This window comes from Hoplias malabaricus, chromosome 8 (genome assembly GCF_029633855.1).
Source record: "Hoplias malabaricus isolate fHopMal1 chromosome 8, fHopMal1.hap1, whole genome shotgun sequence".
NCBI classification, from domain to species: domain Eukaryota; kingdom Metazoa; phylum Chordata; class Actinopteri; order Characiformes; family Erythrinidae; genus Hoplias; species Hoplias malabaricus.
In genome coordinates, this window is record NC_089807.1 from 19,385,435 (window position 1) to 19,399,870 (window position 14,436).

Genomic DNA, 14,436 nt, shown 5'->3' on the forward strand with positions numbered 1-14,436 from the left:
TGTTAATTGTGTGTTATTTTGAATAACCTTAAAAAAAAAAAAAAGAAGGAGTGCGAGAAGCTGAAGCCATTGCTAGTCCAAGAGATCCAAATGGGTCTTTGTCTCTCTACTTAACCCTCTCTTAAGTCATAATCACTTCCATTGTGCCACCGAATGCAGGTTTCTTAATTGGCTATTTGTGTTCTCCTTTAAGTGCACTGGATGGTTGAATGCCTTAGCGGCAGTCAAAAAAATAAAAAAAAAATAAAAATAATAATAATAAATATAGCCGCAAGCGGCAATTAACGGGGTTCTCACTTAACAGGCCTGTTTGGAAGCAATAGGCCTACATCGCTGACATGCTACCTTTAAAAGCATTTCTATAAGTAGAATCTGAAATTTGAACCCATTTGAGTAAAGTATGAAGGAGTTAGAGATGTTCAAGTAAAACCTGTGATAAGCTGAAGAGGTTCATTTGCATATGGCGGCCAACTTGAATCAAAATGTCAACATTCGTTCTATAATTACCTAGGGTCAGACTCATGTGAACGTTTTGGCACCAAGCTCAAGGGAATTGGTCAAAAATTCAAAGACTTATTGAAAAAAGTATATTTTGCAAATTATGCAAATTAGCTCAAAATCTAAGTGGGCTGAGCTAAATGATCCAATAGCAAATTAGTTTGTCTAAAGCCAAGGAATAAGGGAAAAAAAAAGATTTCATCTATAGGCCTTATGGTGTAGGAGATATAGACCTCAATGCTTTTCCCTTTGCTATAGCGCCACCATCTGGCCAAAGAGTGTCATTTTCCTTGGCTGAGTCATTTCACACCTGCTGGATGTTGCTGCCAAGGGAGGTGTTTCTGGGCCTTATGGTCTTTGCTCCACATTGCATTTTGCATAATGTCTCAGAGCCACTGTAGTTCAACAGCACAATGTATAGTTTTAGACTGCCATCTGCTGGTGAGAAATAACTACTTTCACATATATTTAGCTCTGCCATGAATGCACATATAGAAACATTTGAGCGTGTAATCCTATGTGGATATTTACCTAACATGGACATATGTGGTATTAGCTGAATCCTAAGGATCCGAACTTTAATACTGATCAAATAATTGTTGCCTTGCGCCCAATGATTCCAGGTAGGCTCTGGACCCACTGCGACCCTGAACTGGATAAGTGGTTACAGATAATGAATGAATGAATGAATGAAAAAATGGTTGCACTTTTATTACTATGTAGCTTACAGGCCCCTCACAATAAGAGAGATCTAGCATGTATTCCACAAGTCAAATATATGCTATATTTGTACACTAATATACACCTATATCTCAAAAACGCTTTCCCAAAAAATTTTAAAACTTCACATGCTTGATCAGACTGAGGAGCAGATGTCATAATTAAGTTGGTGTGCCACTGCATTCCTAGATGGTGCTATAACATAAAAAAGCCAATTAAATCAGTTTTTGTCCAATTGTAGCGCCCCCTTTTGGTAAATTTTAATCATATTGTACATACTTCTTCAGGGTAGGACCATACATACGTCTGTCATGGTTGGTCTTGATTAGACTTAATTTGTTTGAGTTATAGCTAAAAGAATGTTTAAAGCTCCACACGCTTCAATTAATTGTTTTATTACAACAAAAGTTTGTCCAAATGTTGAACTTTTTTTCATAATTATTTACCTACAGACTCTGCAGATTCCAACAAGGTCAACTGTTTGGGAATATCGCAAAATTCCACGGACTAGTTCGAAAAGCTTCAATTTTGAACAATTTAAAATTGAGAAAAAACGAAGCATTTTTTGACAACATTTGCAATGACAACGTTGTTAGGCCCTCTGCAGAGTATAAAATGAAGCAAACTGTGTGTCAATATGCTTAATTTTCACAGAGATATATAATATTTTCTTGATATAGCGCCCCCTAGTGGCTATCGTTATGACAATTTTTCTGCTCTTAGGGAGGCCTCCCAGGGACATACCAGTCAAATCCCATGATGATTGGACCTTGTTAAGGTTGTCCAACAGCTGCTGACAGCTGATTGGTCGATGACGATCACAATTTAGCCCGAATCGAGTTGTCCTTAATTTTCCCTCTACAGCCTTGCCCATAGAAGCAGCGTGCCAAGCGGCGGTCCAATCCACCTTACGGATGCTGAGTTATAAACTTGAAGCATTTACAGCGCCCCCTATATGAATATTGGCTTCTCCTTTGACATGCTACCTCAGAATCATGTCTGAAAGTGGAATATGAAATGTAAACACATTTGAGAAAAGCATGAATTTGTTATAGATTTTTAAGTAAAACATAAAATAGGCCGAAAAGGTTCATTTGCATATGGCGGCCATCTTGAATCGAAATTTCACATTTTTATTGATAATTATTAAGCTACAGACTCCTGCGAACATTTTGACACCAAGCTCAAAAAAATTGGACAAAAATCCACGGAGGAGTACACAAAAGTAGGTTTTGCAAATTATGCAAAATAGCAAAAAAACTAAGTAGGCGGAGCTTAGTGGTTGTATGTACCTTTTTGATTCGGCAGGACCCAAGGAATCAGGGAAAAAAAAGATTTCGTCTCTACACCACACGGGGTGGAAAATCTTTTAATGAAAGCGTTTTCCTTCGCTGTAGCGCCACCTTGAGGCCAATTGGGCTGATATTTTGCGCCTGAGTAGCGAGACCGACTACTACCTATTGACCAAGTCTCAAGTCTCTAGGCCTTACGGTTTGGGCTGTGCGATTCGCTTTATGGCAGAAAAAGAAAAAGAAATATAGCCGCAAGCGGCGATTTACGGCTTCCTCGCTTTGTAGGCAATACATTTGCTTACTTTTGCCACTTTGAGATCATACACAACATTGCATACTCTCTGCTGGCTTAAGAGATCCAAAATTTCTGATTTTGATCTGTCTGTGAACCTCAAGCACCATTGCTAAGCATTATGAGATGGGTGGTGGATTATTCACAGTGCAACACTGCCATCTAGTGGTGGTGTGTTGTACTAGACCTTGTGGATCAAACCAAGCAGTGCTGTTGGAGCTTTACCCACATATATTTGAACATGAACTACAATCTGAATTATGACCTGATATGCACATATTTGGTATCAGCAGAATCACATGAACCTGAACCTTAAGGATTATTAACAAAAATGTGGAATTCCATTACTGCATGGCATCCAGATGCTACTAAAAGAGTTCTGTGACTTGCCTTAAAAATATCATACATGAACAGCTGTAACTCAAAAATGATTTTGTCAAATGTTATGAAACGTCACAGGCTTCTTTCATATGTGCTCCAAAAGAAATCATTACATTTTGTTAATAATAAGATAAGACAAGATAATCCTTGGATGATGGGCTCTCAGCCCTCTTCACGGCACAGTGTGTATCAGTCTGTCACTGCCTGAGAGACAGTGGGTAGCACCGACTTCAGTATAACCCATGCATCACTACTTACAACATATGCCCAATAAGTATGTATGTATATGCTATACAGGTACACATATACAGCTTGTGTGTATATATATATATATATATATATATATATATATATATATATATATATATATATATATATGTTATATCAATTTGTAAATGTTGGAAAAATATATTATTTAATTATTATTTTTATTATTTACTACTGTTGTCTCTTAGTAAAGCTATTTGAATCTGAGAGAGAGAGAGAGAGAGAGAGAGAGAGATAAGAGGCAGAGAGCATGTCAGAAGGAGAAGGGGGGAAGGGGGACTCTTCAATAATGCCTTTGAATACATTGCTGAGAATAATTCACATATGTTTGACCGCGTACTAGTCTGTGCTTAATGACTTAATATGGACATATGTGGTATCAGCAGAATCACAAGAACCTGAACTTTAATAATTATTAAAAAAAAGTTGAAATTTCATTACTGTGTGGCATCCAGGCTCTTCTTAGCACTGGTGTGTAACTTGCATTCTAAACATGACACATAAACAGGTGTAAGTCAAAAATGCTTTTGCCAAATGTTATGAAAAAACACATGCTTCTTTCATATGTGCTTCAGAACAGATCAATACATTTTGTTGGTACTGCATCCATAGGTGGCGCTATAACAAATTAAAAACTTGTTTTTAAGCATTTTTTCCAATTGTAGTGCCCCCTGTATGTGCATTTTGATCATAATTGATACACTTCTTCAGAATAATACCTTGCACATGTGTACCAATTTTGGTTTGATTTGGGTGAAGTTTGAATGAGTTATAGCTAAAAGAGTGCATCGGGCTCCACCCACTTGTGTTTGTTGACGTATTGCAGCAACAGCGTGTCCAAATCTAAACATTTTTTTAATAATTATTTACCTACAGACAATACACTTTGCAATGAGACCAATTGTGTGTTGATAGGAGCAAAACTCACGGACTAGTACGATAAATTCCATAATCACATACCTGACAATTGAAGAAAATCTATAAAAATATTTTTAAATAGTTGCAATTGCAATATTGTTAGACACTATGTACAGTATATTATGAAACTATTAACATGTCGATAGGTTAAATTTTCACTGAGATATTCCATATTTCATGTTTAAAAAATAAGTTGCGCCCCCTTGTGGCTATCAACACGAAATATTTTCTGCAAATACAAAGTGTGTCCATGAACATACCATGCAAATGCCATGATGATTGGGCATTGTTAAGCCTGTCAAAAAAATGATGAAATAAAACTGAAATTTGATTGGCTGTTGACATCGTTTAACGTGCCTGTATTGAGTCGTCCTTAATTTCCCATATGTAGGCTTGCTGACAGAACCAGCATGCCAAATGTCAACTTAATTGGCCTTGTAGATCCTGAGATATTAGCCAAAAGACATTGTTAGCTATAACAGCGCCCCCTATAATATTTCATGCAACAGCAAATGCATGCTACCTCAGAATCATGTCTACAAACAATGTGTGAAAGGTCATCAGATTTGAGTTAAGCATGAAGGAGTTACAGATGTTTGAGTAAAATTTGCAATTCACGGTACACATTCATTTGCATATGTCGGCCATCTTGTTTCGAAATGTCTGGATGTTTTTGATAATTATTGACCAGCTCACTGCTGTGAACGTTTTGACACCAAGGTCATGGGGATCAGACAAAAATCCAGGGACTAGTTCACGAAAATAGATTTTGCGAATTATGCTAATTAGCAAAAAATCTAAGTAGGCGGAGCTTAGTGGTTCTATCGACCTTTTTGATTCATCGGGACCCAAGGATCATGTAGAAACAAAAATTTCGTCTCTACGCCACACGGCGTGGAAAATCCTTTAATGAAAGCGTTTTCTTTCGCTGTAGCGCCCCCTTGAGGCCGATCAAGCTGATATGTTGCGCCTGAGTAGCGGGAGGGTTTACTAATTTTTGACCAAATATGAAGTCTGTAGGCCTTACGGTTTGGGCTGTGCGATCCGTTTTAAGGCAGAATTTTATTAGGAAGAATAATAATAAAAATCAGAACAAAAACAATAGGCTTCCTTTGCACTTTGTGCTCGGAAGCCTAATAATAAATATAGCCACAAGCGACAATTCTCGGGGTCCAAGCTTGTATTCGCTGGTAGAAGAACAATGCGCTAGCATATTAGCTGTCCTGAGATAGTAGGGGCTTTTGGGGACGTTTGTGTAGTGCTTGTAAGGACTTCTATGCATATGAGCTGTCCTGAGATAGTAAGGGCTTTTGGGGAAGTTTGTGTAGTGTTTGTAAGGTGTTCTAGGCATATGAGCTGTCCTGAGATAGTAGGGGCTTTTGGGGCAGTGTGTGTAGTGTTTGTAAGGTGTTCCATGCTGTCCTGGCATTTCTTTGGAGGTGTAGCATGAGATTGAGTAGTAGCGGATGACAGAGACAGCATAGAGCACAGAAGTCACTCTTGAGTTGCACCCTGGTTTCTCACCCTAATGTTCAGGACCCAAAAACAGCAGATATGATGTGGAGTTGCTTGTACTGGAGTCAGCCATCAGTGGACAGAAGACACTGTCTGCTGGATGTGTTTGGTTGTGGACTATTCTCTGTCCAGCAGTGTTGCTGAGGGATTTAAAATGCCAACACCTGAGTCATACCTGCTGTATGGAGGTATGGGTGTCCAGACCATTGAAGACCAGGGTGAAAGCGAGCAGTCTTTGCAGAGCAAGAGCATAGCATATAGCATTTCCTGATACAGGAGCCACACTTTAAGATAGATTTTGTAGTGGTTTTAAATGTGATCCTTGGTGCTCTGGATTGTAAGAAGAAGGGGTAGTAGATGAGTGGGTGAATTTCTGGTCTGAAGACAGGTGAGCGTGGAGCTTGGGTTACAGAGAAAGCACAGAGCACAAAACTGAATCTGGAAATTCACCCTGGATTCTGACCCAATGTTCAGGACCTCCACAAAGCATATATAATTTGGGTAGTGGATAATTCGCAGCACTGCAGTGACACTGACATTGTGGTGATATGGCAGTAGGTGTAGCACTCTTATGAGTGGATAAGACACAGCAGTGCTGCTAGAGATTTTAACACCTGTGTCAACTCACTGTCCACACTGAGATACATATATTTTGATCAAACATATAGACATAAATTCAGAGACAGTTGCTCATGCATTCTCAGCACTGTAGTGATATTGACATTGTGGTGCTATGTCAGTGTGTATTGTGCTCTTATGAGCGGATCAGACAGAACAGTGTTGCTGGATAATTTTAAAGCCTGTGTCCACTCACTGTCCACACGGTTACACACACATTCTCTGTTAGTCCACATTGTAGATAAAAAAGGCAGAGCTGACCATTGAAGAACATGTGAAAATGAGCAATGAAAGTATGCAGAGCAAGAGGTGCACCCCTCTCTGTAATGTTAGATCTACAGAGTGCTCCTTTGGTCAGTGGAGCTGAAAACTATAGATAGTTAGATATGCTTTTAATTGTCTGTGTCCTCTGGCCCTCTCTGACTGGCAGGGGGGAGGGGAGGGGGAGAGGTGACAGTCTGTGTGTGAGAAGGAGAGGGAGGGGCTGAGGGGGGATTCAGCAAAAAATAGAAGACTCCAGGCACATGAGTGGGAGGAGACATATATTTGATCAAGAACTAGTCCTTGGATCAAAACCCAATATAGACGTATGTGGTATCATGAGAATCGTAAGAACCTGAACTTTAGTAATTATCAAAAAAATGTGGAACTTTCATTACTGTGTGATTTCAGCCTCTGCTTAAATAGAGATGTGCAGCTTGCCGTTGAAACATCACATAAAAAACAGCTGTAACTCAAAAATGCTTTAGGCATATGTTATGAAAATGCACAAGGTCCTTTCCCATGATGTTCAGAATATATCTATCTCATCTTGCTGGTACTGCATCTCTAGGTGGCGGTGTAATGAATTAATAACCTGTGCAACCAGTTGCTGTCTAATTGTAGCGCCCCCTTTCTGTGCAATGTTGTCACATTTGGCACACTACTTCAGAGTAATGACGTACATATGTGTACTAAGTTGTGTTTGATTTGGGTGAAGTTTGTTGTAGTTATAGCTCAAAGAGTGCATCGAGCCCCACCCATGCATATTTGTTAAATAACTGCCACAACAGCGTGTCAAAAGTTCTAGATTTTTTTGATAATTATTTACCTACAGTCTATACAGACTTCAAAAATACCAGTTGTTTATTGATAAGACAAATTTCCAGGGAGGAGTGCGAAAAGCTCCATTTTCACATACCTGACTATTGTGGATAAAGTATGCATTTTTTGACAATAGTTGTAATTGCAAAGTTGTAAGGCAATTTGCAGAGTATGAAATAAAGCAAACTGCTTGTCAATATGTTTATATTTCGCTGAGATATTCCATATTTGCATGTTGACAATTTGAATTGCGCCCCCTAGTGGCTATGGTTATGAAACTTTTTATGTGCTCAGGAAGTGGGGCCATGGACATACCGTGCAAGTGTCATGATGATAGGACCTTGTTAAGGTCATGAAACAGCTGCTGAAATTTGATTGGCCGATGGTGGACATGTTTTTTCGAATATGACATCATCGTCATATAATCTGAGTCAGCTCATCACACACTACATGCATACCAAGCGGCAGGTCAATGGGACAATCCTGTGAAGCGTAACAAATTTTTTGTTGTTATAGCGCCCCCTAGGCTTGCAGTTGCACAACCAAGTACTCATGTCTTCTGGCCCTTATAGGGATCAAGCATGTGAAGTATTGTAACATTTGGAGAAAGCGTTTGCGAGTTATAGCTGTATTTGTCTGATTTTTGGAACGCGAGCTCTACCCCTGTATTTGGGCGGAGTCTGGAAGCCAAGCAGTGATGAAATTCCAACTTTTTTTGGATAATTATTAAAGTTCAGGTTCTTAGGATTCTGCTGATACCACATATGTCCATATTGGGTACATTTCCAGAGACTAGTTCGCGCTCAAAAATGTGTGCGATTTTGCATATTATGCAAATTAGCTCAAAATCTAAGTAGGCGGAGCTTATGGGTTCTTGAGGCTTTTTTGTAGGGTCTGACCTGAGGAATCTGGGAAAAAAAGAATTTCGTTTCTACGCCACACAGGGTAGGAGATATAGGGAGCGACGCGTTCTGCGTCGCTATAGCGCCACCATCAGGCTGATCGGGCTGATTTTTTGCGCCTGAGTAGCGGGAGGGTTTACTACCAGTTGACCAAACGACAAGTCTGTAGGACCTACGGTTTGGGCTGCCCATCGCGTTTCATCGGAGAAAAAGAAGAAGAAAAAAAAAAAAAAAAAAAAAAAGCGGAAAAAACGGAACAAAAACAATAGGGCTCCAGCACTTGCAGTGCTTGGACCCCTAATAATAATTTTATATATATATATATATATATATATATATATATATATATATATATATATATATATATATATATATATATATATATATATAAAGGAGGGAGTTCATGCTAGCCTTCACCTTCCCTAAACTGGATAAATTTTTTGTGGTAGGTAGGACCTAGCTAATAGGAGGAAGGTGAGCAAAAGTCTGAAGAAAACTGGGCAAAAATCCAAAAGAAATGGACAGAACATCTGTTGCATAGCTATTAACACTATAAGCAGCCCTCTCTAAGTCTCGATTTAGTCTAAATCACTGTCAAACAATGTCCGTAAACACATTAGCAAATTTATCTAAAATAAATTACTTAACAAACATCAGAAAAATGTGGGATTCAGCATTGACATAGCTACATTAACCTCCGTTGGAAAACTATAAAAATACATTTTAGACTCTAAAATGTATAAGGACAAGGGCAAGAGTAGAAATTTGATTTGTACATTAGCTGTTTTATATAAGCTTAGCTTTTCTCACTTTTATCCGGTCAATGTTGGCCTCCATTTTGAGCTGCTCCACAAGTTTGCGGGCCTGGGCAATGCTGGCGGTGTTGTTGCTGGCCATGAGGCTCCTAGACTTGGTCACCTGGACACTGCACAGAGACACAGACCTGTATTAACAGATGTTGTGAGACACTCTGGGAACTGTGGAGTATGGAGCACATTTCCCTCAATGAAAGCATTGAGGGTGTTAGTGTTTACAACATTTTCCTCTCCATCACACATGCACCAAACTCACATGCTTTGCATCACTCTTTCTAACTGCCCCATGTACTGCCAAGCAACACCATGAGGAAAGAAATGTGTCTAAACAAATAATTCATGGACAACGCTACCAAGATATGATGACTACTAAATATTATTATGTAAAATAAGAATTTTTAAATGTTTATATCTGCTTGGACATTATACCTTAAATTTCACTCCAGATGATTTCAGATCACTTGATTCTGTCAACTCAAGGCCAATCCTTTGTCACTCTTGTGAGACCCCTGCCTAAAGAGAGAAAATGAAATCTTTAGTAATCATCCACAAAGGCTCATCAAGCTAAACGGCATGTCTGTGAAATACAAAGGTTTTTTTTTTACCATTTTTTAAAGGGGAATTGTGCTTCAATCTCAAGTGAAACAATGTACAGAAATGTTGCATTTTGTATTTATGGTGATAATAACAGTTATAAATTGACCTTACAACATCTCACACGATTAACTGATTTAAAAAAAAAAAATTCATTAATTCATTATCTGTAACCCTTATCCAGTTCAGGGTCGCTGGAATCATTGGGCGCAAGGCAGGAACACACCCTGGAGGGGGCCCCAGTCCTTCACAGGGCAACACACACACACTCACACATTCACTCACACCTACGGACACTTTTGAGTCGCCAATCCACCTACCAACATGTGTTTTATTTTTTTTTTTGACCGCGGGAGGAAACCGGAGCACCCAGAGGAAACCCACGCAGACACAGGGAGAACACATAAAACTCCTCACAGACAGTCACCCCGAGGAAACCCACGCGGACACAGGGAGAACACACCACACTCCTCACAGACAGTCACCTGGAGGAAACCCACTCAGACACAGGGAGAACACACCAAATTCCTCACAGACAGTCACCCGGAGTGGGAATCAAACCCACTACCTCCAGGGCCCTGGAGCTGTGTGACTGTGACATTACCTGCTGCGCCACCATGCCGCCCCTGAAATAGAAATTGCTAGACAAAAATATTACCTCAAATCTAAGCTAAAACATTTGTGTGATTCTGTGAATGACCCAGTCTCTCTACAGATGAGCATTTAATATCAAACTTAACGTTTGTTAAGAAAATAACAATTAACATGTTAGAGACATGTTAGAAACATGTGCTGGATTCATTTTTAACTCTGGTGTTTTGAAGCAAGTGTGTATCTCTCATATTAAGTGTGTATCTCTCATTTAAGTCTAAAATAAAACAAAAACTCATAGTAAAGATTATGAGCCATTAATGGACCATGCCCCAGGAAACGCACAGACCACTGGACCAAATGTATGATGGGTTAGTGTCACAGATTGATCCCTGCAGGACTCCAGAGTGTTACTGATGTATGTGTGTGTGTGTTTGCCTGTGAGTATGAAACTCATTGTTGTGCAATGCTGCCACATGGACACTAACGCCATGCTGCGTCCAAATATGTGTGTGTGTGTGTGTGTGTGCGCGCGCGCTCGCGCATTGAAGCCTGTCGTACCACATGAATACGGGTAGCAAGCTGTGACACACCTGTCCTGACTGTGAGCGCAGAGGGTGTGTGGTGTATTAAAGTGTTTAAACTCAGTGGGTTCCACCAGCAGAAAGGTTAACCACAAAGGCCCAATAACGAGATACAACAGCAGGGGGCGCTAAAGCGTCATCTGTTACAGTGACCTCATTCCTATTAAAGAGCCCAGCTCAGAGAGAGAGAGAGAGAGAGAGAGAGAGAGAGGAAGACAGAGAGAGACAGCCTAGCATACCAGACCGAGTCCTTTGTACCGTTCCTTTCTGTACAGTAGTATTTTCCCTTTCAGTTTGATTTCCTGTGTAATTTTGCCAGCACTAAATCATATTGATTAACATTTTATTACATTGTTTACTAATTATTTCATGCACATTTGCGTAATGAAAGCATCTTATTGCACTGGTAGATAATGTTGCTTTTATGAAGTAATATTTCTTGAAACTTGCAAAATATTTTTTCATGAAAAAAAAAAAACAAGTAAAAAAAAAAAGAAACATCTAGGAATAAGTCATTTTCCTCTGGAGCAAAGGTCCAACTCAAAATGAGAGATATGGTTATTTGCGATTATTAAACTACTCAATATATATTTTCCCACTTAAATTGAAAGGATAAGTCCATTAGCAGACAAACAACTGCCCAACAACTGAGGAAATGAAAAAAATTGAACAAAAGTTCAGTGAATTGTATTACCCCTTAAGATCCTGACTCATAGAAGCTGGCTAATGAAGTCTTGTGATGTCAAAATTCTTACAGATAATGTTTCCATTCTTACCACATTATCTCCAATCACATTTCCTGCCTTTATTGCATTAGTGCTGTGGAATAACTGTGTCACTTTCTAATCAAGAAATAACTGTGTTATGGTTGTGATAAGGAAACACAACATCATTAAATGGAGGAAGCATGTCACTGGAAATTTAGCATTAGAGGAGTTTTAAGCTGCTCAGCACAATAGCTCAGACTGAACTGACCTCCACTGACCTCAGTGAAAAAAGGGGGACGATATGGCAGATATACAGCATTGTACAGCTCAAAGACATTTTTTACTACAAATTTATTACTATAGTCTTTCCTTGCAAAAATATGACATTTATTCTTCGTATTTAATATTCATGACTTTTGCTATATATATATATATATATATATGATAGATAGATAATGATAGATGCAGAATGTACATTCATTAAAAGCTGCCATTAGATGTTCAGTACTGTGTGTTCAGTAAAGCTGAGAAATATATTGCACATCCTCCTAAATGTTTGTCACTGAACAAAGGAAAGTCTTTATAAACTTTAACATCTGCTAATAATTCCAAATTAACCGATACAGCAAATGTTACTATATTTTCATTTCTAGTTTCATTACTATATCTTCATTACATTTTTATATTTCATAAAAAGGGACACTGAAACCAGTAAACCTTCTTTTTGCAATGGACATCAGTTGCTAGGCAACTGAGACAGCGAAACATCCAGCCGAGGTGAAATGTTCCACTCTGAAATCAACAATGTGTCCAGACCCGGGCTGAGCATTAGCAACTCTCATTTAAAGAGCAGAGATCCAACTGCACACTCACATAACCAAGCCTCTGTAAATCAGGACCAAGGCGGGTTTCAAAGGTTCAAAACATCAGCACACAGTTCCTGTTTGCTCTCAGGCCTCACAGCCCTCAGCTTTACCTTATAGGGTTTCACGGAGAGAGAGAGAGAGAGAGAGAGAGAGAGAGAGAGAGAGAGAGAGAGAGAGAGAGAGAGAGAAAACCATGGTGTGAGTTACAGGAATAGGAACAGTGAACTGGGCTCTTCAAGACTAAAGTGCTATGCCAGACTCTGTGAATGCTCTGATATATAAGGATATAAGGTGTGAAGTACAGGAAGTCAAAATTTAGAACTCAGAAACTGGGTAAATTATTATTTCCAATACGTACGGTAGGTGTATACAGACAATGTTCAGGTCTAAGTTCTGTGTGGGTCCAAGTCAAATTGAAAAAATGACCAAAGTACTAGTACTGCTGTTATATTCCTACATATTGTAACATGGCTCATAATACACCATTCATTCATTATCTGTATCCACTTATCCAATTCAGGGGCGCGGTGGATCCAGAGCCTACCTGAAATCATTGGGCGCAAGGCGGGAATACACCCTGGAGGGGGCGCTAGTCCTTCACAGGGCAACACAGACACACACACACACACACACACACACACACACAAACACACACACACACACACACACACACACACTCACTCACACCTACGGGCACTTTAGTGTCGCCAAACCACCTACCAACGTGTGTTATTGGACTGTGGGAGGAAACCGGAGCATAATACACCATCACTGTCCTAAACAAAACTGTGTATCTCCAAAATGGCAAATTTACAGGATTAACAAAAAAAAACGAAACTGACTTTAAACTGACTTGATGTAAAGAGACTTTACATCATGTAATTGAGGACCGTTTGTGATGGTCTTCTGGTTATGTAATATTCACACATTGTTAACATAAACTTTTGATTTTACATGTCAAAAACGGAAAATGCATTGAGTTTTCAGCTGTCCCAAGTGCTGGCAATATAATAGATTGAGTTAGTCAGCACAGATATCTGGTTGCTGACATAGAATTTAGTGTTCTCCTGCAAGTTTTTTCAGCTGTCTGGAGATGTTTTGTTAGCTGCTGTTCAAAAATAAAAGGTGTTTGGCTTCACATGTCTCTGGGGAAGCATGTGCCCCCCTTCATCCTCTCAGCTTGTAGCACTGTGATAGACATAGCAAGTAGCTGAAATTGGCAAATACTGCAAAGACAAAAATATTAATTGGTTAATTAATAATGTGAAAGGTTCTGCACGGTGGTGCAGCAGCTAGTGTCATAGTCACACAGCTCCAGGGGCCTGGAGGATGTGGGTTTGATTCCTGCTCCGGGTGACTGTCTGTAAGGTGTGTGGTGTGTTCTCCCTGTGTCCATGTGGGTTTCCTCCGGGTGACTGTCTGTGTCTGCGTGGGTTTCCTCTGGGTATTGTCTGTGAGGAGTGTGGTGTGTTCTCCCTGCGTCTGCGTGGGTTTCCTCCGGGTGCCCCGGTTTCCCCCCGCAGTCCAAAAACACACATTGGTAGGTGGATTGGTGACTAAAAAAGTGTCCATAGGTGTGAGTGTGAGTGAATGTGTGTGTGTTGCCCTTAAGGACTGGCGACCCCTCCAGGGTGTATTCCTGCCTTGTTCCCAATGATTCAAGGTAGGCTCTGGACCCACCGCGACCCTGAACTGGATAAGGGGTTACAGACAGTGAATGAATAATGTGAATGCTTTATGTTTGTACTGTACTATTTTAACCAAATGTATTGATTCACAGAATCTCTTCTCTA

At 39.7% G+C, this 14,436-nt stretch overlaps 1 protein-coding gene across 4 annotated transcripts in view; it reads right to left on the reverse strand.

Annotated features, from left to right (window-relative positions):
- The window catches only part of gng2 (guanine nucleotide binding protein (G protein), gamma 2), a 30,623-nt gene that overhangs the window by 3,022 nt on the left and 13,165 nt on the right, over nt 1-14,436 (reverse strand). For all 4 annotated transcript variants that reach the window (XM_066679788.1, XM_066679789.1, XM_066679787.1 and 1 more), the window contains 2 exons: nt 9,731-9,814; nt 9,297-9,411 (listed from right to left, as the gene is read on the reverse strand). In XM_066679788.1, the coding sequence (XP_066535885.1) occupies nt 9,297-9,383 (87 nt within the window). In that variant the 5' untranslated portion in view covers nt 9,384-9,411; nt 9,731-9,814. The remainder of the gene's footprint in view (nt 1-9,296; nt 9,412-9,730; nt 9,815-14,436) is intronic.